This window comes from Dendrobium catenatum, unplaced genomic scaffold, assembly GCF_001605985.2.
Source record: "Dendrobium catenatum unplaced genomic scaffold, ASM160598v2 fragScaff_scaffold_726, whole genome shotgun sequence".
In the NCBI taxonomy this organism is placed as follows: Eukaryota; Viridiplantae; Streptophyta; class Magnoliopsida; order Asparagales; family Orchidaceae; genus Dendrobium; species Dendrobium catenatum.
The window spans coordinates 142,003-166,307 of NW_021319188.1; the positions used below are offsets into that span (position 1 = coordinate 142,003).

At 35.8% G+C, this 24,305-nt stretch overlaps 1 protein-coding gene across 1 annotated transcript in view; it reads right to left on the minus strand.

Moving 5' to 3' along the window:
* Positions 1–24,305, minus strand: part of LOC110098035 (protein CROWDED NUCLEI 4) — a 43,651-nt gene continuing 19,346 nt past the window's right edge. The window contains exons 2-8 of the mRNA XM_020824735.2: positions 19,633–19,842; positions 19,294–19,547; positions 9,598–9,868; positions 4,081–4,164; positions 2,186–3,975; positions 741–828; positions 1–432 (exon numbers count right to left, since the gene is read on the minus strand). Of these exons, the coding sequence (XP_020680394.1) occupies positions 304–432; positions 741–828; positions 2,186–3,975; positions 4,081–4,164; positions 9,598–9,868; positions 19,294–19,547; positions 19,633–19,842 (2,826 nt within the window). The 3' untranslated portion in view covers positions 1–303. The remainder of the gene's footprint in view (positions 433–740; positions 829–2,185; positions 3,976–4,080; positions 4,165–9,597; positions 9,869–19,293; positions 19,548–19,632; positions 19,843–24,305) is intronic.

The following is a 24,305-nucleotide window of genomic DNA, read 5'->3' on the forward strand; positions in this document are numbered from 1 at the left end:
TATTAAAGAACACTTTATATGCAAACACAAATTTGACTTGTTCATGCGATCAAAAATTGAGCCTTCATAGGGCTAATCATAATCATCCAATGTTAGCAAGCAAATCATCTCTTCAACACACCCTTTCGTTAAGCTAACGTCACCATTAAACACAAAACAATCATTCTTAATAGATTTTGCTACTTCTGCACACTAAAAGCCAACAATATACAACATATATTTGAAACCAAAGAAAGAACAAAACTAAATTGTTCGTCGCCGGCACATAAAAGAATCCTATAGCAAAACGCACTAATATGATGATCATGTAATGAGAAACTTCTTTATCTTGGCTCCTAAAGATGGCTGCTCATCCTCTTCTTCAACAATATCCTCACAGCTTTGTTGGTCACATTCAACATCTTCTTTCATCTCACTCCCATTCGCATCAGCCTGCATAGTTCAATTAAAGAAGAAAATGAGATGGTTAATCAATCAATCAATCTTAGAACCATACGGAACACCATCATACTTGCTGACATTTTATACCAATGAAATGCAAATTCTGTTAATGGCAGGGGATGTCAAAAATCCACATTCCACATCATTTTTGTGAAATATTTAGAGTGATACAAAAAGATAAACAAATTCTGTTGATAAACAAATTATGAGAATTTCACATGAAAAGCTGGCCAAAGCAAAATCAAGCGATGAGACCACAGGGCTTGGCACAAACAACAAAAAATGGTTCGATATCTTACCAGTCTAATAACCTCAGATAACACAGCAGCCTCCAAAAGAGCCTCTTCTGCCGTTTGATCTTCCAGCATTCCATTATTAACATCTGGGCTGAAAAAGAACATTGAATTTGCCAACAACTTAGGAAATCTCCAATCACTTATTTTTTCTTAAACATTTTCTTTAAGTGTAAATATAAATATGCATGCTGTTAAACTAATTGGTTCCAGACCTCAAAAGTGAACCTAAACAATTCACCTGCAATTCAGCATGTACTTAAACGCAAACAAAAGCCCAGATTTCATATCCGAACCATAAGCCCAAGCATCATGCACAATATGGCAACTTTACACAACCTGTTAACGTTATGACAACTGCTTGCTTAAAAAAAGTAAGATATTAGCCTAAGATTCGGAATTATATGCAATGATCTAAACCCAAAATCATGAAATGATGCCTCATAATCTGCACATCTAAAAGGAAATGAAGAATATATATACATATGTTTATCCCTGCTTAACCTAGTTCCTAGCGCACATGCAAGTTATCAAAGGTTTTAACTCTTTTGACAATGTTCAACTAATTATATATTCATCAATTACACATCTCAATAACACGTTTAAAATTTTGCAAATGAGTACCGAGGCATTTTCATCCGTGAGACGAGGCGTAAGCTGAAATATATGGAAGTTGAGGCAGTTGAGAGAAAGTTATTGTAGCTCGGGAGGGCATGAAAATGTGATTTTTTTTGGGTCTATACTTTAAGATGTAGATAAGTTTTAATTAAAATATATATACATAGGGTGAGGCATACACCACATGCCAGTGAAACAAAGCGCGTTAAGTCAAACTAAGGCGCACGCCTTAAAAAAAAAAAGCTCAAGGCGTATGTCTCAAGCATTTTTCCTTGGGATTACATTGAGACGGGCCTCAAGGCGCGCCTCACAGTACGTAATTTTAAACAATGCTCAACAATATGTGATTCATGAACCTCTTCCCCTAAAGTCCATTTCACCAATACTAATTCATTTACACACATGGGATAAAAAAAATGAACGACAGACTCTAGATAGGAAAGCCACTGTCTACATAAATTTTGAGGTTCAAAAATAACTGTAACTCCTGAATAAGAATATCTACAATACTATTTCTCGCTCGAAAGATAAGGGAAAATATTTAAAAGCAGAACATATAAATGCCTAAATACCCCAGCAACATTATCCTCATAAGATATGCTTTTATTTAATTCAGTCCATCATATGCAGAGGTGATACTAATACTTCACCTAGGAAGTTCAGGAGAAAAAAAAAATTCTGCTCTCATTTGGTAAAGTATGGGTTTCATGAATGTTAAACAACGAAAGCAGAAATGCAGGCGTGCGTGTGACATGGAGAAAAGAAAAACAAGAACAAAAAACATAGCATGTCTATATAAAATTAAAAATCATTTTAAGAAAAACATATTATACCAGTCTAAGACTGCTTCCATCTCAGCTACACTATTCTGCCTCAGTTTCTTCGGATGTTTTCTACTGTAATAAGACTTGGAACTATTATAACCATTAGATGCAGCATGACCAGGCCTCTTTCTTCTCAGTGGCAACATATTTTTACTTATATTTGATTTATGTTTCTCCTCACTGATAGCAATTACGCCATCCTCCATTGGATGGTTGATTTCCTCCTCATTGCTTTTAAACTCCAAGTTCTGCACATCTTCAATATTTTCATGATAATGCTGCAAACTGGTTGATGATCCGCTTCCAACACCTCCTTGGAATGTAGCATCAGTAACTCTTTCTGGAGAGAGCTTGAATATAACTTCTGCACATTTCCTAAACCAGGTCATAGGAGCTGAAAGAGGTGATGCATTATCAGAGGCATTCATAGAAGACATGTTTTTCAAGCTATCTGTCAGAGAGATCTTTTGACAATCTGGATTATGACTATTATTTGCTGCTTCTTTTTGATACAATCCTTTTCTACTTGAAAGATTGCCAATATTCACTTTTGGATTATCAGCATTTGAGTCATATAGAGTTCTACTCTCTAATTCAATATTTGAATGCTCTAATTTTAGAAGATGCTGAATTTGTTTATCAATTTCCTCACGATCTGCATGCAATAATTCCCTTTGCTTCTGTAGCTTCTCCCGTTGCACATTAAGCTCTTCAATAAAATGGTTTATCTCAGACCACTCCTTCTGCCTCTGTTCTCTGTCATGGGCAATCTCCATTCTCTCCATGTCAAGTCTTTTCAACTCTGATGCAGCATGTCTCAACTGTTTGGCGATCTCTTCTTTCTGAGAAACAATACTCTGAAGCTCTTTGCTCTTTTCTTGTTCAAATGCTTCCTCTTTTTCTTTTAAATAATTTTCAACATCCTCTCTCCGTCTACAAATACTGTTTTCCAACTCTTTCCTCTGAATCTTAACGTCATTCAGAAAATCTTCTTTTTCTTTATGAAATTTGATAAACCAATCTGAATGCTCACGCTCCATCTTTCTCATGAAGTCATCCCGCTCAATAGACAAGGATTCAGCATTTCTCTTCAATTGCTCGCGCAAGCTTTCCTTCTCTGCATTTAAACTGTCAAGCTCATTCCTAAGGTGTATGTCAACGGCTCTTCTTTCCTCAGCAATTCGTTCAGCTTCTTTCCTCAACACCTCTGTTTTTTCATCAATTAGATCCCATTCAATTTCAAACTTCTCCTTTTCTGACTTCAGTTTACCAGCTTGAACTTCAAGTTCCAACATCTGAGCTCTAAAGCTATCAATCTCTTCTTTCAATTTTCTTTCAATAACAAGCAGCTCATTTCTCTCATTCGCAGTGATCGCTAGTTTTTCCTCTGCACGAAGAATTTGCATCTTCACATCTTCAAATGAGATCTTCTCTTTATGAAGTTCTTCCCGCATCTCATCAATTTCCTTCTTTTCTTTTTGCAGGTCCTGCATCTTTGATTCTAGTGTCCTTTCTGTAAGAAGTAGAGATTTTTCTTTCTCCTCTAAAAGATTAAGTTTCTTCATCACATCCTCCTGCTTTTCTGAAATGGCATGAAGATCAGTTCTAACTGAATTTTCCATTTTCAAAATTTGTTGCTCTCTTTGCTTAAGCTCAGCCTCGAAGACACTGCAAGCATTTCTATTCATTTCCATCTCGCCCTCTAGTGATTTCCTTCTCTGCTCCATTTCAGCTTCAAACTCAAAAGTTTTCCTTTCAAAAGAATATTGATATTCAGCTTTAAGCCTTTGTATCTCATCCTACAAGGAAAGAAAAACGGTAATTCATTGGGCATTGCTACAGGAAGCATATGTGAAGAATAGAAATACGAAATGACTGAGCGTATCAAAAGCTGAAGTACTAACAAATTCTTTATTAGAAATCTTTTCCTGTAATATAAGCAATTCCCTATCTTTTTTGTCGATTAAAGCTTCCCTTTTAATGAGAGCCTGCAAAAACAGAAAGAAGTAGCAGTTGATCATAAAAAATAAAAAAAAATAAAACAATTTCTAAATGTCATTACGTTATACAAAGATCAGGTCTTTTGAGAGATTGTAAAGAATGAGGTTTGCATCGCCAGTAGTTAAGGAATGAGGACTTAAATAGTATGAAAAGCTCACGGGACTCTTATTTCTCACTCTAGAGTGCTTATAGTGTGAGAAGCTTATGGGACGAAGTGACCTCCAGTCACCTCATTGGCCAACGAGGGCTGGTGGTGAGAAAGTAAAGGAGTTAGATGCAGCTAATGTAGTGCTGGTGGTAGAAAACAGCAAAGTCAAAGGAGGCCCTAATATACGGCCATCTTTGGGAGATTTGACGAGTGTAGATAACTGGTCATGAAGTGCTTTTGTTTAGCTCAAACTGTTCCATTTGGAGGAACTGTTGTTAAGCAAGGCAGCAAGCTAGGAAGGCTCTAGCACCAACGACAACTTCAATCCTGCTATCAGCGGTTGTACTTCGGTGATACAAAAAAATATTGAGACAAAAACAAAAGTGGAGGGGGAAATGAATATCGAGAAGCCTGGTTCCTTGCATGCTAATGTTGATGAAATCAATCTTATGGATAAAACAACCAAGGAAACTCTGTTCAACCCTTCAATACAATCTCATTTGCTCAAAGTGCATCAATATACAGCTAGGAATTCTTCCATAGATGCTTGTGATGATATTCACATAAATGGTAACGAGCACATGAATTCTCATATGAAATTGCAATATTTTGCTACAGATTCTCACAATTGTAGTAATACAATTAATTCAATCATAAATGACACAGCAAATTCAATTCAATTCACTTCTGTTATTTGGCAAAATGCCCTAATACCTCTGCAGAGTGAATTTGCTCGAAATTTTAAATAGCAGCAGTGGCCTAATTGAAGCAACCTCCCGCAACAGCCCATTCTCAATTGATGACTCCCAACAACAAAGTGGGTGAATCAAATATTAGAAGAGGCTAGAATTCATCAGTCTTGAAATGGTAAATAACAAGGAAGCGTTTGTAGAGGATGAGTCTCCATTTTGTAAATCTGAACTCAGTTAAACAAAACATTGATAAATTGGAGAGTGCTCTAGTTAAGTTCTTTTGAAACGGATTCCGTACATCTTGCTCAACAATGAGCTGAAGTTAAAAGGGCACACCTTCGTGATTTTCATATCATCACTTTTTCTCCAAATTACTCCATTTGCTTATTAGAAAATGTCACAGCTAGGGACGATGTTCATCTGGGAGGATCATGGATGACTATTGTATACATCATTGGCTTGAACAACTGGACTACAACATTCTCACCTAATTCTATATATGGGCTCACCCCTTCATTATGGATCTGCTTTCTCCAATTGCCCCAAATGTATTGTAATAACTCTAAACTAGCTAGAATTGCTTCGAATATATACAACCACTTTAGGCGGATGCTCAAACTGGCACATGAGGAAGAAGTACATTTGCAAAGCTGCGCATATGGATTGATCTTGCTAAGAAACAACCTGCTGGCATATTAACTTGCAGCCTGATTTGAAATATGTTGAAGAACCTAAACGAATACTGAACTATGATGTGAAACAACTAAGAAATCGGGAAAACCGTTTTGTGAAGATTTTATGAAAACATGGAACAGAAAGATATGCTACCGGGGAAAAAGAAGCATAAACGAAAGTTCAATATCCCCATCTATTCAATTAAAGTATGTATATGCTTTCTTGCTATTAAATTTCGAAGACGAAATTTTTATAAGGATGGGAGATTGTAAGAGCCGGTTTAAACTAGCCGATTCAATTGAATCGGCTAGCCCTAACCATTAAATCGTGCAAGCACGGAACGAAAACAAACAGGACCGAATGAAGGCAGCCGACCGAGTGGACTGCATGCATGCACGGAGGCTTTGAACGGGGTCGGTTCGCGGTTCTGAGAGAAGGAACGCGTATGGGAGTGAATAAGAACAACTCCTCGTGAGTCATATATTTTGTTCGCTCACTCCTACATGAGAAAATACCATGAGAAGTTCTGTGTCGAAGGAAACCGACCAAGAGAGAAAGAAGACAAAGAAGGAAGGTAAGTTCATATATTTTTGGTTCTTATGGTATAAATTATTGATGATTTAAGTCTGAGAATCGAATCTATGGTTCAACTGAACGCAAAGGAAAAAATTTGGGAGAGAAAAAGGAAGAAATTGTGTTGGAAAATTTCTTTGTTAAGTGTTTTCAAATTTCTTATTCTTTTTCTGTTCAAATTTCAAGAATAAAATATATAAAATCTATTCCTTAATGGAAAGCAGCAATGTATCTTCTTTTCGATGGGAAGGAAATTAAGTTGGTGAAAGCTGATTTCGACAAGGAAGAACCAAAATTAAGGTAAGGAAATAATGCAAGTGAGATAATTGAAATTTTCAATCTACTTTAGGAAATTATATGTGCAATGCATTTGGAAATATAAGTTTGAGAAATAAGAAGCGTGCAATGTTACATATTATGAGATGATTTTTGATGTATTTGAAGTTGCCCTTATTGTTGTCAAATAAATTTAAAGTTGCTATAAGACATTTAATTTTTGTGAAGCTATTCAATGATAAATTAATGAAATTAATGATATTTGTAGCAGTGGAAGATTTTCATAGTTAAGCTGAGATGAGTATTGGAAGTCTATTTCAGAGAATTGAAGATTTAGAAGGGGGTCTAAACATCAAGGTTGTGAAACCGAACCGGACAACGAACTGGAAGAGGGAGAGGTTCACGGTTTGACCGGTTCGACCGGTCGAACCGGGGTCGAACCGGATGACGTAATAAATAATAATATTATTAAAAATTAATAACATAAAAATCATATAATATAAGTATATGAGCATTTAATAATATTTATAAAATTTTATACATATAAATATCATTTAAGAATAATATATTTATAAGAAAAATACTTACTATAATATAATAATATATAAATTTATAATATAAAAAATTTATGATTATTAATATAACCTTTATAAAGTGAGAAGTACACTCTCTTTGCAAAATAAATTATGTGAGGTATCTAAGATAACTTGCATGTATTATGATGAAATTAATCATCATATTTAATAAAAATATTTTTAAAAGTTTAAAAAATTTTAATAAACAAAAATATATTTTTAAAATTTTAATTAAAACAAAAATAAAATATTTTTATGAACCGGCCGGTTCTTTCCACCCCGGACCGGTTCACCGGTTGAACCGCCGATTCAATCTGGTTTGATCCAGTTCTATGCAGAGCCGGTTCTGAAGCTGGATCGGACCGGCCACCAGACCAGTTCACGGTCGAACCGGTTGAACCGGCCGGTCCGGTCCGGTTTCAAAACCTTGCTAAACATACGAAAGCAATTAAAGTAGTTATTGTTGTTTACATTACTTTACAACAACAACAACAAGAAGCTTTTATCCCGGTTACCAGTATGTGGGGTCGGCTAAGAATTAAATTCTCATCTAAATCTAATAGAGAAAAGTCATTTCTAATATTTTCTAATCAAATCTTTTTAGGTCCACCTCTATCTTTCTGAACATAAGTCAAATATAATACATCTACTTTCCTAACTAGGTCATCGGAAGGCCGTCGTTTATGTGACCAAACCATCAAAGACAACTCTCTCTAATCTTATCTTCCATTGGAGCTACTCCAACCTTTTCACATATACGCTCATTTCGCATTATGTCTTTAAGAGCAAGAGCCCTCATCCACCTGAGCATCCTCATCTCTGCAACACTTAACTTAATATTATGCTTCTCTTTTAATGGCCAACATTCTGCACCATAAAGCATTGCAGATCTCACAATCAACTAATAGAATTTTCCCTTAAGTGTGAAAGGGACTTTCTATCACACAACAAGCCAATGCATTCCTCCACTTCAACCATCCAATTTGAATCCAACGAATAATATTCCCATCTATTTCACCATCACTCTGAACAATCGACCCAATATATCTAAAACGTGTGCTCTTATTAATGACTTGATCGCCCAAAAATCACAATCACTCCACTAGATCTATTATACATATTCAGTTTTAGATCTACTCAAATGAAAGCCTTTAGACTGTAAGGTTGACCTCCATAATTCAAGTTTACCTTCAACTCCCTCTCTAGTCTTATCAACCAGAAGAATATCATCAACAAAAAGCATACACCAGGTACAACCTCTTGCAAATGTCTAGTGAGGACATCATAACTAAAGTAAAAAGATATGAACTTAAGACTGATCATTGATGTAATTGTAATCCAACTCAAATATGAAAATACTTGGTGAAACCACCCTGCATTGGTACAAATTTTAGACGATGCTCCTGTACTAAATGAAAAAGAATAAATGAGAAAATGAAAAAAGCCTGAATGTTAAATTAAAAGAAAAATGAATACATTATTTGACAGATGTAAAATAAAGTTCCATTCCACATGAATTGATATATCAAATATGAAAATGGAAAGAATGATAAAATAAAATGATGCATTTTTTTAAAATGTATAATTTTTATGTTACAATAGTGATTATCCACTAAGTTTACTTTGAAAACTCAACATGTTAAACTAAAATCTTTCAGGTAAGCCTACAGAGCAGTAAAAATTGCTGAAAGAGATGAGCATGTCTACAGAAGATGGCACTCAAATGAAAGCAGGTAAAATATGATTTACAAGTAAATGCTAAGTTGTGAAAAATTATGTTACTGACTCTTCAATTTTATTTGGAATGTAAATAATAAAATATTTTAAAATTTATGAAAAATATAATAATCATCTGACTGTTCATTCTCGTCTCGTTAATTCGAGTATCCTGGCTGGGTCATAACAAATACATTGACGTACCTAGAACGAATGAGATTATGTTGAATAGTCAAACAAAATTTTGCTAGCTTGTTGTATCCATAGCATTAAATTCATCAACATTAATGAGCACAAAACAAGGCTCGATATCTATTTTCCCATTATTTTTATCGCAACATTATTTATTATCGCTGAAGTACAACTGCCTATAATATGATAGGAGTTTTCATTAGTGCCAAAGCTAGAAGGATCATACTAATTATTGTTGTCATGCTTAACAGCAATTCCTCCAAATAGAGTAGCTTGTGCTAAAACGAAAATATTGCACGACCTGATATCTATTCGAACATTACGAGCTGGTTTAACCTTGTTGTCTTCCACCAACTGCCCTACATTAGCTAAACCTAACTCCTTCACCTTCTCATCACAAGCCCTTGTCTATCAATGAAAAGGTGAAGGGAGGTCACCTCCTCTCATGAGCTTCTCATACTACAAGACGCCTAGAGAGAGAAAAAGAATAGCCCCATGAGCTTCTCACACTATTTCAAACCTCATTCTTCACACTATAAACACTCCTGATCATTGAGACTTTTGGGAACAAACCTCTTCTCTATTTGCAAGAGCAGCCACATTAAGTTCCAAATTGGCTTTTTCCTCACCAAATGTTGAAGAATCGTTTTCAAACTTCAATTTTGCTTCCGCTAATTCTTTCTCAGCACGGCTTAATTCTTTCAATCTTACATGGAGATGCTCTTCCCTTTGATTGAGCAGGCTCTGCCCTTCCATTAATCTCTCTTGCTCTTGATGCAAAATCTTCTGGCTGTCATTCATAGATTGCCTCTGAAGACTAACTTCCTTTTCTTTGGCCTCACACCTGTGATACAATTGATTTTAGGATTAAAAAATAGATCAAATAAATGCAGGAAGCACCATAGTTATAAAATATATTTGAAGAGATAGCAACTTACCAATCTTTTTTACAGCAAATTAATGATAATTAAGTAGCCAAACATAGAGGAAAATAAAGTAGACATGAGAACATGTAAGCTTTGAAAAGTGGCTCAATGATACGTGGGAAGCTGGGGTGTCATTCAAGAGGCATATTCATATACGCAAATTTCAACATAGTGATGACTATTGTGTTTAGATGTAGGGTTAACAAATTTCAAGCGGCAGCATGCCTTCAACTTTCCTTCTCCCTCCCTACTGAGAGAAAACTCCCAATAGAAGGTTGTTATGACTACTTGATAAGCAAGTGTTTAGCCAAATAATGTTCGCATTAATATTCCTATGGTAATGGGTGATCATACGCTTATCAGTATTCTATAGTTACATCATACAAGGATTTACGAACCAATACAAGAGTCAAGGAGCTTTGACTGTAATCTTATAGCTTCAAGTCAGGCAACTAGATGCTGCAAAATACTGCAGCTAATAACATGAGGTCAGAGAGCTTGTTATGACCGTAAGTACAAAGTCAATGAGACAAGGTTGCAACTGATGGCTGCTTTGTTAACAATCATGAGTTAGAGGTCACCCCATCCAAGTTGAGTGGAAATGAACTCATGGTAGACTCATCCCATTGTTTTGGGAGAGGGATTATTATGCAAATAGGATATATTGCTGAGAGGCACTGAGCATTGTTGCTATGCCTACGAATTTGATGATAATTAGTCAAGCCCAAAGAAAGGACACTAAAACATGGGTGATTATGTTAATTATATGCAATCCTATGGTGTCAGAATTTCCTGCATTAATACGAGTGCATTTTTCCCGAGCAAATTTTCAATTGCATTAAGTCTATGATCCTTTAGAATGCAAAGCAAAGCATTTTGACGCAAGATGGCTCAAAAGTACAATTTTTTAATACAACTAATATGATGTATGGTATTCTTTCACGCAAAGGAAAACTGATAATAAACAAATAAAAAGTTAACAATCAATCCAACAACTCATTTTCTTCAAAAGGAAATAGAAAATACTAAAATTTAAGAAAAACCGATAATGAAATGAATGAGAATATTCAAGAATTTCAACACGAAATTGAAAACAAATAAAATAAGAAATAAATAGAATTAATTCCCACAGATTAGACTATTGACAACACTTTTGTATTAAAATCAAAAGAACTAAACAAGATAATAACATATACATAAATGAAACAAAACAAAAAACCAATTTACCAAAGTAAGAAAGAACATACTTCATGTCGATACCGAGAAATGACTATACCTAGATAGTAGCAATTGTTCCGCACTCAAAGGACTCACATCCAACTCACACTACAAAAATTAACAACATGAAAAAAAAAAAGTTTTGTATTTCCCGTCTCAAACAGTATTTATAGACTCATCATAACCTAAGTTTGTAGATAAGCTAGGCATAATATTTGCCTTAACTATAGTTTAAATTAAAATACAATTTAATTTAAATTGCTATAGTCATTGAACAGCCCACGTACTAGAATAAAAGCTTCTTGTTGTTGTTGTTATTGTTATTATAGCCATTGAAAAGCCCTCATTATTTAAAATTTCCAAAGCAAAATGCACGTAATTTGTCACTCCCACATAACAAAACACATGAATGCAAGACCCGCTATCTTTGAATCACACCACCAACAAAATGCCACCGCTCCTAGTTTTTTTTAAAAAGAAAATGACAATGACCGCCACCTTATAGAAACTGCAACAGAGTTTCCACTGCCAGGAGGAGCAATCATGCATCCTATTAGTTCAAATTTCCAAAATCAACATATAGCGCTCCAAATTTATTTTTAATGTGGGAAAATTAAAGAATTATTTTTTTATTCCATTGAAAATTATAAGCCATAAAATTCCTTTGACTAAAATTCCTTCTAACTAAAAGTTTCATAATTCTAAAAACGTGAATATTTGTTTTCCCAAATATAAACGTTCCTAATATTTATGAACAAAAAATGCATGGATTTCAAAATATGAACAACAATTTTCAATATTCCCACTCAAATAGGTAAAAAAATGTTTTTCATTCCTAGCTTGGACATAATAGTTCAAAATACTCCACTATTTAATCCCTTGAGAAGCACATTTGCAAGATGTAGATACGTATTGTTTAGCTTTTATTTACATGAAATGTTAATCAAGTCCCATATGCTTTCTTTGATCATGTTGCTTTGAATTATGAGCTATGTTGACTGCAGAATAATTGTTAAAATAAAATCTCATCAAGTCAACCCACTAAATTTTCAAATCCTCTAAAAGGATTTTCAAATATAATAGTTCACAGACATCCTAATCCTTTGATTGAAACTCTAGCTCAACACTTGATCTTGACACCACATTTTGCTTCTTACTTCTCCATGTTGAAAGGTTCCCACAAAAAAAGAGTCAATATCTAGAAATTAATCTTCTCTCCATGATAGATTTAACATAATCAACATCTATATATCTCATGTACTAAACTTGTGCTTCTTTTTTAATAGAATTCTGATAGCAAACACTCGTAGATCTCAAGTATTTCCTATTAATCTCTGGAAAAACAGCAAGAAAACTCTTTTGAACTCCAATGAAAATCAGGAAAAAAATAATAGATTTTATTGCAAAAATCAATTAACGGAAGAAAAACAAACAAGATAAAAGTGATCCTCAATTCGAGAGGAGGATCGATCTCTCCCAATCTCTAGACGCCGCTAGAGCCCAAGACAAACTAAGAGATCTCAAATTTCAACCAAATTCAAGAGACCCTAACCCTAGGAAAACAAGCAATTTAATATATACAATTCAAAATGAAATCTCTAAACAGTCTCTACATTTAATTTCTTTGCTAAACTTCCTTTAAAAACCTTCCAAAATGGCTTTGTGAGGATCGGCAGTCGGATCGCGCGTACAGGAAGAGGTAGACTCTTCCGCTGTTGTTTCGTTGGGCCGGTCCAGCGTGGACTGGCTGAACAAGTCCAATGGACCGGTATAACAATACCCCCTCCCAAAGATTCATCTTGTCCTCAAGGTGGAATGATGGAAACTGCTGGTAAAACACTTTAATGGAACTGGACTAAAAAATGAACTCATACTGGGTTGATCGATCCCAGCATCCAACATCTCTCTAATCAATCTATCGATCTCATCCTTCTGGATTTAGGTATGACGATATGGATGAACACTAATAAGTGAAACTACTTTCTTCAAGATTGTAGCATGCTTGTGTTCCCATGGAAGAGGCAACCCCTGAGGCACCTGAAAAAACTCTTTGAACTGAATCCATGTTTGTACTAAAAGAGGAATGTCCCCGCCCTCCTTCAATCTGATCCCCTCCAGCCTATGCAGTTCCATCAGATAACCTTCCCCACCTCCGGTATGCTCCTCACATTGATTTTAAGTGATATCATGACTTTGGTGAGCCCTACATCTCCCCTGATCACTACCCTTCTCCCTTCCACCATCAGCTCCATCGTCAATGCTCCCCAGTTGACCTTAGCGTCCCCCAAATTCTGCAGTCACTTCATCCCTAGGATGACATCAATGCTCCCTAACTCCAATGGGAGAAAATCCTCCTTCACCTGAACCCCCTTTATGGTCAACACTACTCTCCTACATAGCCCCTAGCCCATCTCCATCTTCTATGCTCCCATCATCACTCCATAACACCCTGTATCCACCGATGTCACCCCCAATTGATCCACGACCTGATTGGAGATGAAAATATGGGTAACCCCACTATCAATCAACACCACCATCTCCTTTTCTGCTATTTTCCCCTTCATCTTTATGGTATGATTCGGAGTGAATCCCACCATTGAATTCAGGGAGACCTCCATCACATCCAGATGCAGCTTGTCCTCCATCTCTCTTTCTCCCGTACTCCCACCTTCCTCCTCAATTTCCTCGACATCACAAACAGTAAGAACTTGAAGAGTTTGATCCCTACACTTGTGCCCTGGAGTATACTTCTCATCACATCTTAAGCATAGTCCCTTCACCCTCTTCTCCTACATCTCCCTCTCCATCAGTCTTTTGAAGTTCCCCCCACTTCCTCTTGTTGGAGTTTCTCTGGGAGCCTCATTAATGTTGTTTGATGCAGGCCCCTTGGGTACTAAAATAGTGGTCATCGTCCTATATCTGCCTCCTGAGCAGCTGCTCCGGGCTCCTTTCTCTAGATAATTCTGATTTTCCACTAGTTATGCCAACTTCATGGCCTCCCCCTAGTCACGAGACATCAGAACTTTCAATGCCACTCTGATCTCTACCTTCATCCCCTTCACGAAGTTCCTCTCCAACACAATATCTAAAAATCGCTCCACCCACTAGTCAGGTGCTCAAATCACTCACGGTAGTCTTCTACTGATCCTTCCTGCACTAGAGCAAAGAACTGCTCATAAAAATCTCCTCCCCGGTCGGTTTGGAAACGTTCTATTATGCAATCCTTGAATTCTCCCCAGCTCATAATGGATCTCCTCTGGTCTCTCAACTGGTACCATGACAGCGTCTTCCCCTCTAAACATAAGCCTATTGCTGTCAGCTTATCTTCCTCTGTTAGCTCATTGACGGCATAGTACCTCTCCACCTTATAAATCCACCCATATGCATCCATCCCTTCGAATATGAGCATCTTTAGCTTCCTCGCCTTCTAATCTCCCCTGTTTCCCATGTTCCTTCATAGCTTCACGTCTCCCAAGTGCTTGGCCCTCCCCACATCTCCTGATCTTTCCTTGCCCTGTCACAACCCAAACCCCCTTCGAATTCCCCTCTCCTTCCTTCAAACTCAACCCCTCGACGGCCACAATACCCCTCCTGACATTCCCAATCAACACCCTTTTGCTCAGCCCATCCATACCCATGCCTTTCCCCATACCTACCTCTTTTATCCTCCCTCTAGAAAGGCTCCACATAAAATTTTATTCTTTCTCCCTCCACGATCTCTACCTCATCTTCCTCCCTACGAATTTCAGAATTCGTGTCTTTCCCTTCCATCCCTTTTTTCCATGGAAGCTACCGTTTGGTTGTGAATTTCTAACATTTTCTTCATCATGTCCCAAAGATCGGTTACTTGTCCTTCCATGGAGAAAATCTTTTCCTCCACCGTTGTCTTGATTTGGTTCATCTCCCCTTCAAATCTTTCTTCCAACGCGCCTACTTTCTTGGCCACCATCTTTCTCCGGATTTTTGTAGGTTCAAAAATCTGTATTTGGATCTCAAAAAACAACAACTTCCTCCTTCGTTGACCAAAATTCAGCCACTGAAATTCGCCAAAATCAGCCCACCAACGATCTCAAGATTTTCTCTGATGCCAATTTGATAGGAAACACTTGTAGATCTCAAGTACTTCCTATTAATCTTCGAAAAAATTGTGAGAAAACTCTTCCGAACTCCAATGAAAATCAGGAAAAATAATAGATTGGTTGTGGGGGATGAAGGTAAACCCAATCAAGATCCCATGGTTCCATCGTCCCGGGTATACCATAGTTTTCAATCTACCAACACTAACAATCGTTGATTGCAGTGTCCAGGAAATATGATTAGCAACCACGGTTTGCCTCCTTTCAGGAATCTTGAGTAAATTGAAATGGATAGATGTGGATTTTAATTTGGTTTAGGTTGAAACTTGCAACTCTTCTTGAGAGTTGTCCATAGTTTAGATTTAGGTTAGGTCTTACGGCCTCATTTAGGAGCTGCTTGTTGTTTAGATTTGGGTCAAAACTTGCGGCTTTCATTAGAGGTTGCCTAGGTAGAGAATCTTATGGCCTCTATTAGAGATTGCCCAAGTAGCGAGCCTTACGGCCTCTATTACAGGTGGCCCATGGATTGAATTTGTAGTTCCCCTTTGGATGGTTTATAACTCCCCTTGAGAGTGTCTATAGCTCCCCTTGGGAGAATTTTGTAACTCCCCTTGAGAGTGTCTATAGCTCCCCTTGGGAGGTTGTGAGTATTACTTTAACTAGGATTTACCCTGCCTCCCTGCTTTAGCTAGTAGTTGTCTATTAGGCCGATTTTAGAGTAGTTATACACCCAACACTAGATCCTTCTACCTGAGCTCCAAATAGCGTACTATAATTTTGCTCGTACCTTTCCTACTTCAACAATAGCTATAGACATAGCTATACATGTTTGTTTCGGCACTAATCCATTTTAATACATGCTTGTTCTCTAAGTAATAGTTTTGTTGTACCAGTTTTACTTTACTAGTCTCAGTTATGTTCTTTCCAACACTAGTTTTTTTTTTTAAATTTACCATGCGCTGACTTTCGTCTACTTATTTGCAAGTGCTCGTAGCTTGTAGTTGCAAGAGCTAGAGCTTGCTAGGAGTTGAAAGGGATAAGTTTAGGATTTTGGAGCTTTCTTTCTATTTTATACTTTGGTTAATTTTTTAGGAGTTCGTGTTTTATTGTGAGTTGTACAGAGTTTGATAGTGTGAACATTGTTATGTATTTTATTCAATGCATTTTATTTTATTTTGAATTAACTGCATTAATTAATCAGATGGACTTTTAATTAAAATTTAGATTTGGCTAATCCGAGTTTTAAATTAAAATTAACCACTCGGGTCATTAATTTGAATTTTAAATGTATTTTAATTTTACTCAATTAAATTTAATTGCACATTTTGTCAAGTAAAATTTTAAATTTTAAATGTATTTTAAAATTAAATAGTTATTTTAATTAAATTGGTTCCTCAATTTTAAAGAATTAAGTTTTAATTTATTGTTAATAAAAAAGAATTGATTAAAGCTTTTAATTAAATTTTAAATTAATCAATTATTAATATTTTTAATTTGAATTTTAATTATTTTGAAATTAGTTAATTAATTGTTAAATTAGTTTCAATTTTAAGTTAATTAATTAAAATTTGGACTATTTTAAAATTAGGTTAGGTGATTGATTAAAGAATTTTAATTTTAATTAATAATTGATTAAATGATTAATTAAGTAAAAAGCTCTAGATAATTTTCCAATTCTCCCGAGGTGATTTTAACAATTTTAAGGGGTAATTTCGACAACCTACTGGCATCCCCTCCTCGCAATAGGAGTTTGGAGAGGGCAATTGCCCTTTCTAGTGTGCCCAGCTGGATAGAATTCAACGACTGAGGGCTTCGGGATGTTGTTTAATCCCGAAAATGATCTTCAGTTTTCAATTGATGATGGAAACTTTGTTTGATTGCTTGATCTTCTTTTACTATATATACAAATATCTATTATATATTAAATTTATAAACATTCACCCCATACTCATACAGTCATACTCGTTATTTCAAATAGCATATAGGACCGAATTTGAGTGAGCTCTGACAGCCAATAGATCGGATTCATGATTATTTGCAGTGAAGAACGAAATTCAAATGGGTGGCTTATGAAGGAAGGCCCGTTCAGGTTTTGTTCGTGCGAGAAAGACCTACAGTAGGGAGCATTGTTTAAAATTGCGTAATATAATGCTCGCCTTGAGGCCCGCCTCAGCGCAATTCCAATGAAAAACGCCTCGAAGCTTACAACTTGAGCTTTTTTTGTGCGGCATGCTCCTCAACTTGGCTGAGGAGCGCCTCACATTACTAACGTGAGGCGTACGCCTCAACCGATTTATATATTTTTTTATTAAAACTTAATCAAATCCTAAACTAAAGCCCCTAACAAATCATGCCTTCATGCACCCCTAACCTGCAGCAACTTCCTCTCAACAACCTCGACCTCTAGCCTACCACCTTGGTCGTAGCCACCACCATCAAGAACCACTTGAGTAGTGGGCACAACGTTAGTAGTGGGCAGGACATGGGCTTTTCCCCTTTTTTAATTAATTTTATTTTAGAATTTTTATTAAGTTTCGACAATATTGTATTTGAAAATCATCCAAATCTAATGATTCTCAAATACATCAAAATTGCATTAGAGAATGAATTCCAAATACACCAAAATTTACTCATCATTTTTTACTTCGAATCAAACATCGACATTTTCAAACCCCTTTATTTGGAATACACCAATTTTACTTCAAACTAAGCAGCCCCTAAAAATAGCTTATATGAGGTATTCAAAACCCGTTAGACAAATGCCTTAGATTTGTTTTACTCTTAACCATTGCAAACATATAACTCTAATTCTAATTTTTTATCTTCACAACAGCATAATTAGGTCTTAGAAGCTTTAGAGGACCACGTTAGGACTCTATATAGCTTTGCCATGATAGTCATCTTCTCTGCAACTCCACTTTGCCTCCTCATTCACGCCTTTTGTTTGAGAACCTCAAGGGCCACTTTACAAGAACTTTCAAAGGGTGTTAAAGTTAGACCGTAAATGAATATTGGCTATTTCCAAATGAGTTAAAGCACTAACATGGCCCAACTATGTGGTGAAGTGGTAATGCTAGGGAGGCTGAAGGAGGTGAGGCAACAGGGTTGAACACATTGCACTAGGGAATTAATGTTAAAAAATGCCATGTTTGTCATCATGGATTGTGGATCATTGTTAAATTTCCTTTATAGAAAAAGAATAAAAAAAGGTTGACTAATCTAACCGAGCAAAACGGGTCCAACTAATTGGTCCTAATCTATTTTCTCCATTATCAGCATAAAAATTTAAAACAATTTTAACCTCACGATAAGTGAAGAAAATAATTCTTCCTAGGAGGATGCTTCTTAGGATTTCAGCTTGCCTGATCAGCTCAATTTAAAACCTCATTTAAGCTTGTTAACCAAAACTTCGATTAAAATAGTTAAGTGCGAGCAGATGCAATAACCTAACAATCTAATACACGTTGAAAAACTTAGTATTTGAAGGATGTGAAAGTTGGTCATTAGGAATAATGAATAACCTTACTAAGGTTAAGGATAGCTTGTTGGCAAGGAAATACAGAATTCCACGCAAAATGAAATGTTTGTTTCAAGGAGATCAAACTATTTCTTAAAATACTGCACCTCAAAATATTCTAACCCATGTCATGCTATTTAATTTAAGGAATATGAAGTTAGGATTCAACAAATACCTTAATTTGCTTCAGCATTTGTCACGGAGCTTTTCTGGGTGGTATGGCATGTTTTAATGGCAATTGAGTTCAAATGTTCAACCCCATCAGTATTCTGATTAAAACGTAACTGACAAAAAATTTGGTAACTTAAAATATAGAATCCAATTAAGTCATTGACTTAGCCTGCAATTAAGTTCCTATGCTTTCCCAATCAACCTTATAACCAAGTTTTTCATGCAAATCTGGTTGACTATAAAACTTCAATGAAATGGATATACTATATATTAAAAATAAATATTTCTCTTAATTAAAGCTACAGAAGAAAATAATAAAAGAAGGAAAAAGAATGCCAAATATGACCGTAGATTAACCTACTCAGCGTGGAAAGAAGCAATTCGCCGTCTAAGTTCATCCTCACGAGCCTCTACATCCTGTAAGGTTCTAAGGGCAGTGTTCTGCCGACGCCGTGCTTCTGCTTGAGAAGCCTCTGCTTCATGAGTCTTGGACTTTGCCTCATCAAACATTCTTTGTGCGGTTTCCATCATTGATTGAGCTTCAACCAACTTTCTTTCACACGCAACTTTAGTTTCAGCAGATTCAACAAGCGTTTCATGCAAGGTCTTCTCAATCTACCAGACAACCAAAAAAGCTTACACGTAACTAGAAAAATATTGAAAGCTAACTCTTTCAAAAATAAAAATATAATAATCTTACATTCGCTAGACATTCCTTTTCTATTCCTAATGTCTGTTTCAGGTTCTCTTCACGCTTCCTTGCTTCCCCTAAAGCAGAGAGATTTGCAGCTTTATCACGCTTATAAATTATCTCAGCTGACTCAGCAGAAGCTTTGATTTCATTGTATTTAGACTCCAAGTCTTTCTTTTCCAGTAAAATAAGCCCCATATTACATTGGTAATCATAAATCTGAAGAAAATTAGAGAATAGTAACTATCATTAGAACAACTTTGGAAGAATGAAACTCAATTTTTATCTATTAACAAGTAAACTAAACTATTTAAGGAATTGAAAAGGAGAACTACAGAGTTTTTTAATAAATATTCACAAACATAACAGTATTAAATGGATTTTTTTTTTACTCGCATGACCTACTTTTCTAGTATGTGTGCGTAGGTTTCTAAGTTGCCAAACATGAAGAAAATGCAAGAGTGGTAGTCTTTCAATGTTGTTGACTTAAGCAAGAAAGTAAAAAATAAAAAAGAAAGTATGATAAAATATGCATTAAGACTAGAGGAAAGTCAGGAAACATTAAAAAATTTATATATCACCAAAAAAAAAATGCAATGTATAAATTCATGCACAGGATAGGCTCACATAATTAGGTGTTTTAAGCTAAAGCTTGTCACAAGAACCCTAAGTCCCTAAAGTTAATTGAATAATTCCATCAGAACAATGACCGAGGAAACTACACATGGGAGTATCCATCAAACTTCTGACAGAGTATTCCTTTTAAGTCCTTTAAGTCAGAAAAATTCAAAGAATGACCAGTAGTTGAATTCAGGCATGGCTATTTCCATATGAATACGTGAAAAAAAAATGATATCCACGTTAGAAAACAAAAGCAGCTGTTTGAAAAAAAAAATTATAACAAAACAACTAAAAAATTGCCGACCATCTTTATTAACCATGCAAGAGTTAATCCACGTCATTTAGGCCATTTTGGTGTCCGGATCCATCCAACATCCCAAAATATAGAATTTGGAATTTTGGCTAAGCAGCTCCTTGCTGCTGACTTCAAGTTGTACACTCCTCATGCTGACAACTTCCAGTCGCCAAGCTTATATGCCCCATGGACACCATCCTATGGCCCCTCACTTGTTGGCACCTACTCAACCATCATCTCATCCCTATGTCAACAACTCTTCGTGACACTATCAGCATCACTCCAACTCATTACTAACGTAGGAGGCCAACATCTTGACGCCTAAAATTTTGTCATCTTGATAACATCTCAACAAGTTACCCTAAGGAGGTCGACCCTTAGCACTTCACAAATCTTGATGACATTTCGACAAGTCTTTCAGATGAGGTTGCCTTCTGAAGGCCATCACCATTGACTTCTCAGTGACCTTGCGCAAGCTCTATAAATAATCCCTAGGAGGCCGACATCAAGTCACCCCTAACAATTTCTTGAAAATTTCATTGAGGATTGTCTCACCTTCCGAACAATTCGCCTGGGTTGACTTTATATGCCTACATCGATGTCTTAGCATCCTAGATGTCACAACCAAGTTCGGAGGCTCGAATTAAAGAGATGGAAACAGACGGTCGAACAGTTGATTAAATTTCATTTGCTAAAACTATTTCCAATAAACTAAAAGAGCAACTTAATATTTAAAATTCAAATAATATAAATACATTTCTCTCATAGCATCTCACTTACGATATATATTATCTTCTCTTCTAGTCATTTTAAGTTAATCAAATAATACTTGTAATTATTGAAAACAAAAGTGACTTCTAAAGTGACTTCTAAAGAACTCAATGAGTAAATCATGCTTTTAAATTACAGTAGCACAAGGCTTTTGAAATAATATGCATGCTCATTTCAAACATGACCATCAATATTATACATTTATCATATATTTATCATCATCTTCATCTTTTTTCGTAAATAAAACAACCGTCATCGGAGCCACCGTCTAAAATAGTATCAATGAAGATAAACATTTTTCATTTCCTTTTCCATAACCTTTTCTATTTACATGAAATGATGCATTGCATCTCCAGCCAGTATGATAAGAGGGTGTGCTCCATCAGTCAATCATGTACATGCAAGCATCTTATCTAGTCATTTCATGCATGTGGCACCAAAGAAGTGAATCTTAAGGAGCTAATATGTGAGAGTTTTTAGAATCTTGAGGGCATTTTCTCCTCCCAATTTGTTGGAGGTAGGCGATGACATTTCGAGGCTGGATTTTCCTCGTCAAGGAAATGTTTTTCTTTTATTTATGCAAGCAAGCAGCCAGGATATGTTCTCGGGAAATGTTATGATGACTTTATTCCCTCTCTAGGATAGTAGTAGGTGCTTCACATGTTGATGTGCGACAAGTGAAAGTATATAATACTAGCTATAGTTAATAGTGAGATAAGGCTTGAGGCAGTGAACAACTCTAGGGGGATGAGACAATGAGATGACGTTGCAGAGGTGTCAATGAGTCACAACGTGTACCATGAAATTGATAAGGATGCTATGTCATCAGCTCTATCGTAAGAACCTTATTTTAAATTATATATATAATTTTTTCAAAATTATATATATGATCATATTTCTCTCTAATTATTTGTTAAGTATACTTAAATAGGTCATATGTTTAAATAATAGAAGTTGTTCTCCTCACATTATCATTTATATGTAGATAGTTATCTAATTATCAATAATTTATAAACTTTTCATATTTAATAATTTTTCATTTTAACTTAATAAAATATATATTCTCTTTTAAAATTAAAAATTTAATCAAATGAAATCACTCCTACACTCTCTCTTTAATTACTTATTAGATATATCCAATTAGTGCTCGTATTTTAATTTAATTTATTCTCCTTATTAAAATTTGGATAAAATCACAATTAAATTAATGTATAAACTTTTATATTTAACAACCTCTAGCTTTAGATAATAAACTTTTCTAATATTAATTTTCTTAAAAAAAATTATCATTATCTTTTATCAAAACTCTAATATTATATTTTTAAATATTAAAATACTATTTTTATTAAATTTGTTTTCAATAATTAAAAAATAAAATAAAATCATACCTTCGCTCAGTCATCCAAGCTCGCTCTCCGCTCGCTCGATATTTGTCCACTCTCGGCCTCCACGAGCCCTCCAATTCTTCAACTCCTTCATCGTCATCAGTCAACAAAACCAGCCACGACCAGAAGACCAAACGACATCGACGTTACTTTTTCTTTCTCTCATTCAGCTTCCTCTCGTTCAACGCCTTTTCTACTCATGTGATTCAACTGGAGTGAACGAATCGAAGTCATCTCCCACGATGAGTCGTTGTTTTTCGCATTCGAACGTGTTTCCTCGCTTGTTCGCACGTTTTGGTTCCGCCAGCTATACTTGCGCCTACTGTTTTGCTCACTCGACCTGTTGCCTACTCGCCCTCAGTTCATCTTCTCGACCGCCTGCTAGTGCAATGGTCCAGTTCGGTGGAACTGGACCAACTGGTTCTTACGATAGAGCTGATGACATAGCATCCTTATCAATTTCATGGTACACGTTGTGACTCATTGACACCTCTGCAACGTCATCTCATTGTCTCATCCCCCTAGAGTTGTTCACTGCCTCAAGCCTTATCTCACTATTAACTATAGCTAGTATTATATACTTTCACTTGTCGCACATCAACATGTGAAGCACCTACTACTATCCTAGAGAGGGAATAAAGTCATCATAACATTTCCCGAGAACATATCCTGGCTGCTTGCTTGCATAAATAAAAGAAAAACATTTCCTTGACGAGGAAAATCCAGCCTCGAAATGTCATCGCCTACCTCCAACAAATTGGGAGGAGAAAATGCCCTCAAGATTCTAAAAACTCTCACATGTTAGCTCCTTAAGATTCACTTCTTTGGTTCCAACATTCAATTTAACATAACTCATTAGCTCCTTAGGCACCTGAAACTCCCAAACTCTCATATCCCCAACTCCAAAAGTTGTCTTTCTTCTTCCTCTTGACGAACACAAACCTTTATTATAGTGCTCATCAATCTGCTCCCAAGATTAAACTTAAGATCAAGCGTCTTAAGTTTTACAAGTTACTATAATCTAGAATTGCATACAACGTGCCCGACTGCCCGCACATGCATTTAGTGTCAAATTTATGACAATCATATACCGATCTCCAAATATGCTCTATCATATTATGGCCTCCCAGCTATTGGAACACTGAGGAATGGGTATTGTTGAACTTATTGACCCTCCTTCCAAGTGTCATAAAATCATTCTCACAACTATGGATAACTTTTCGGAAGTGGAAAAATCATTCCTCTCAAAAAGGTGAAGGCAAATGACTTAAATTTCTTTCAAGAACAAATTGTTTAACATTTTATTATGCCCTGTTGCATTATTTCAATAATGGCATATCTTTCTAGAATACCAAGATTGTTAGGTTTACTAATTTTCATTTGACCGACTGGCAGTACTCCTAACCCAAATAAAATAACCAACTTAAGGCATTGAATGAGACCTTATGCAGCTTAAAATAAAGCCCATCATTGCAAATAAGTGATAGTGGCATAATAAGTTGACTAAGGCATTATGGACTTATAGAACCACCTACAACACAATAACCAATTGACTCTAAAAATTTAGGCCTTCAAGGTTGAGCTACCCTTACCCTGAAGATCAAGCTTCC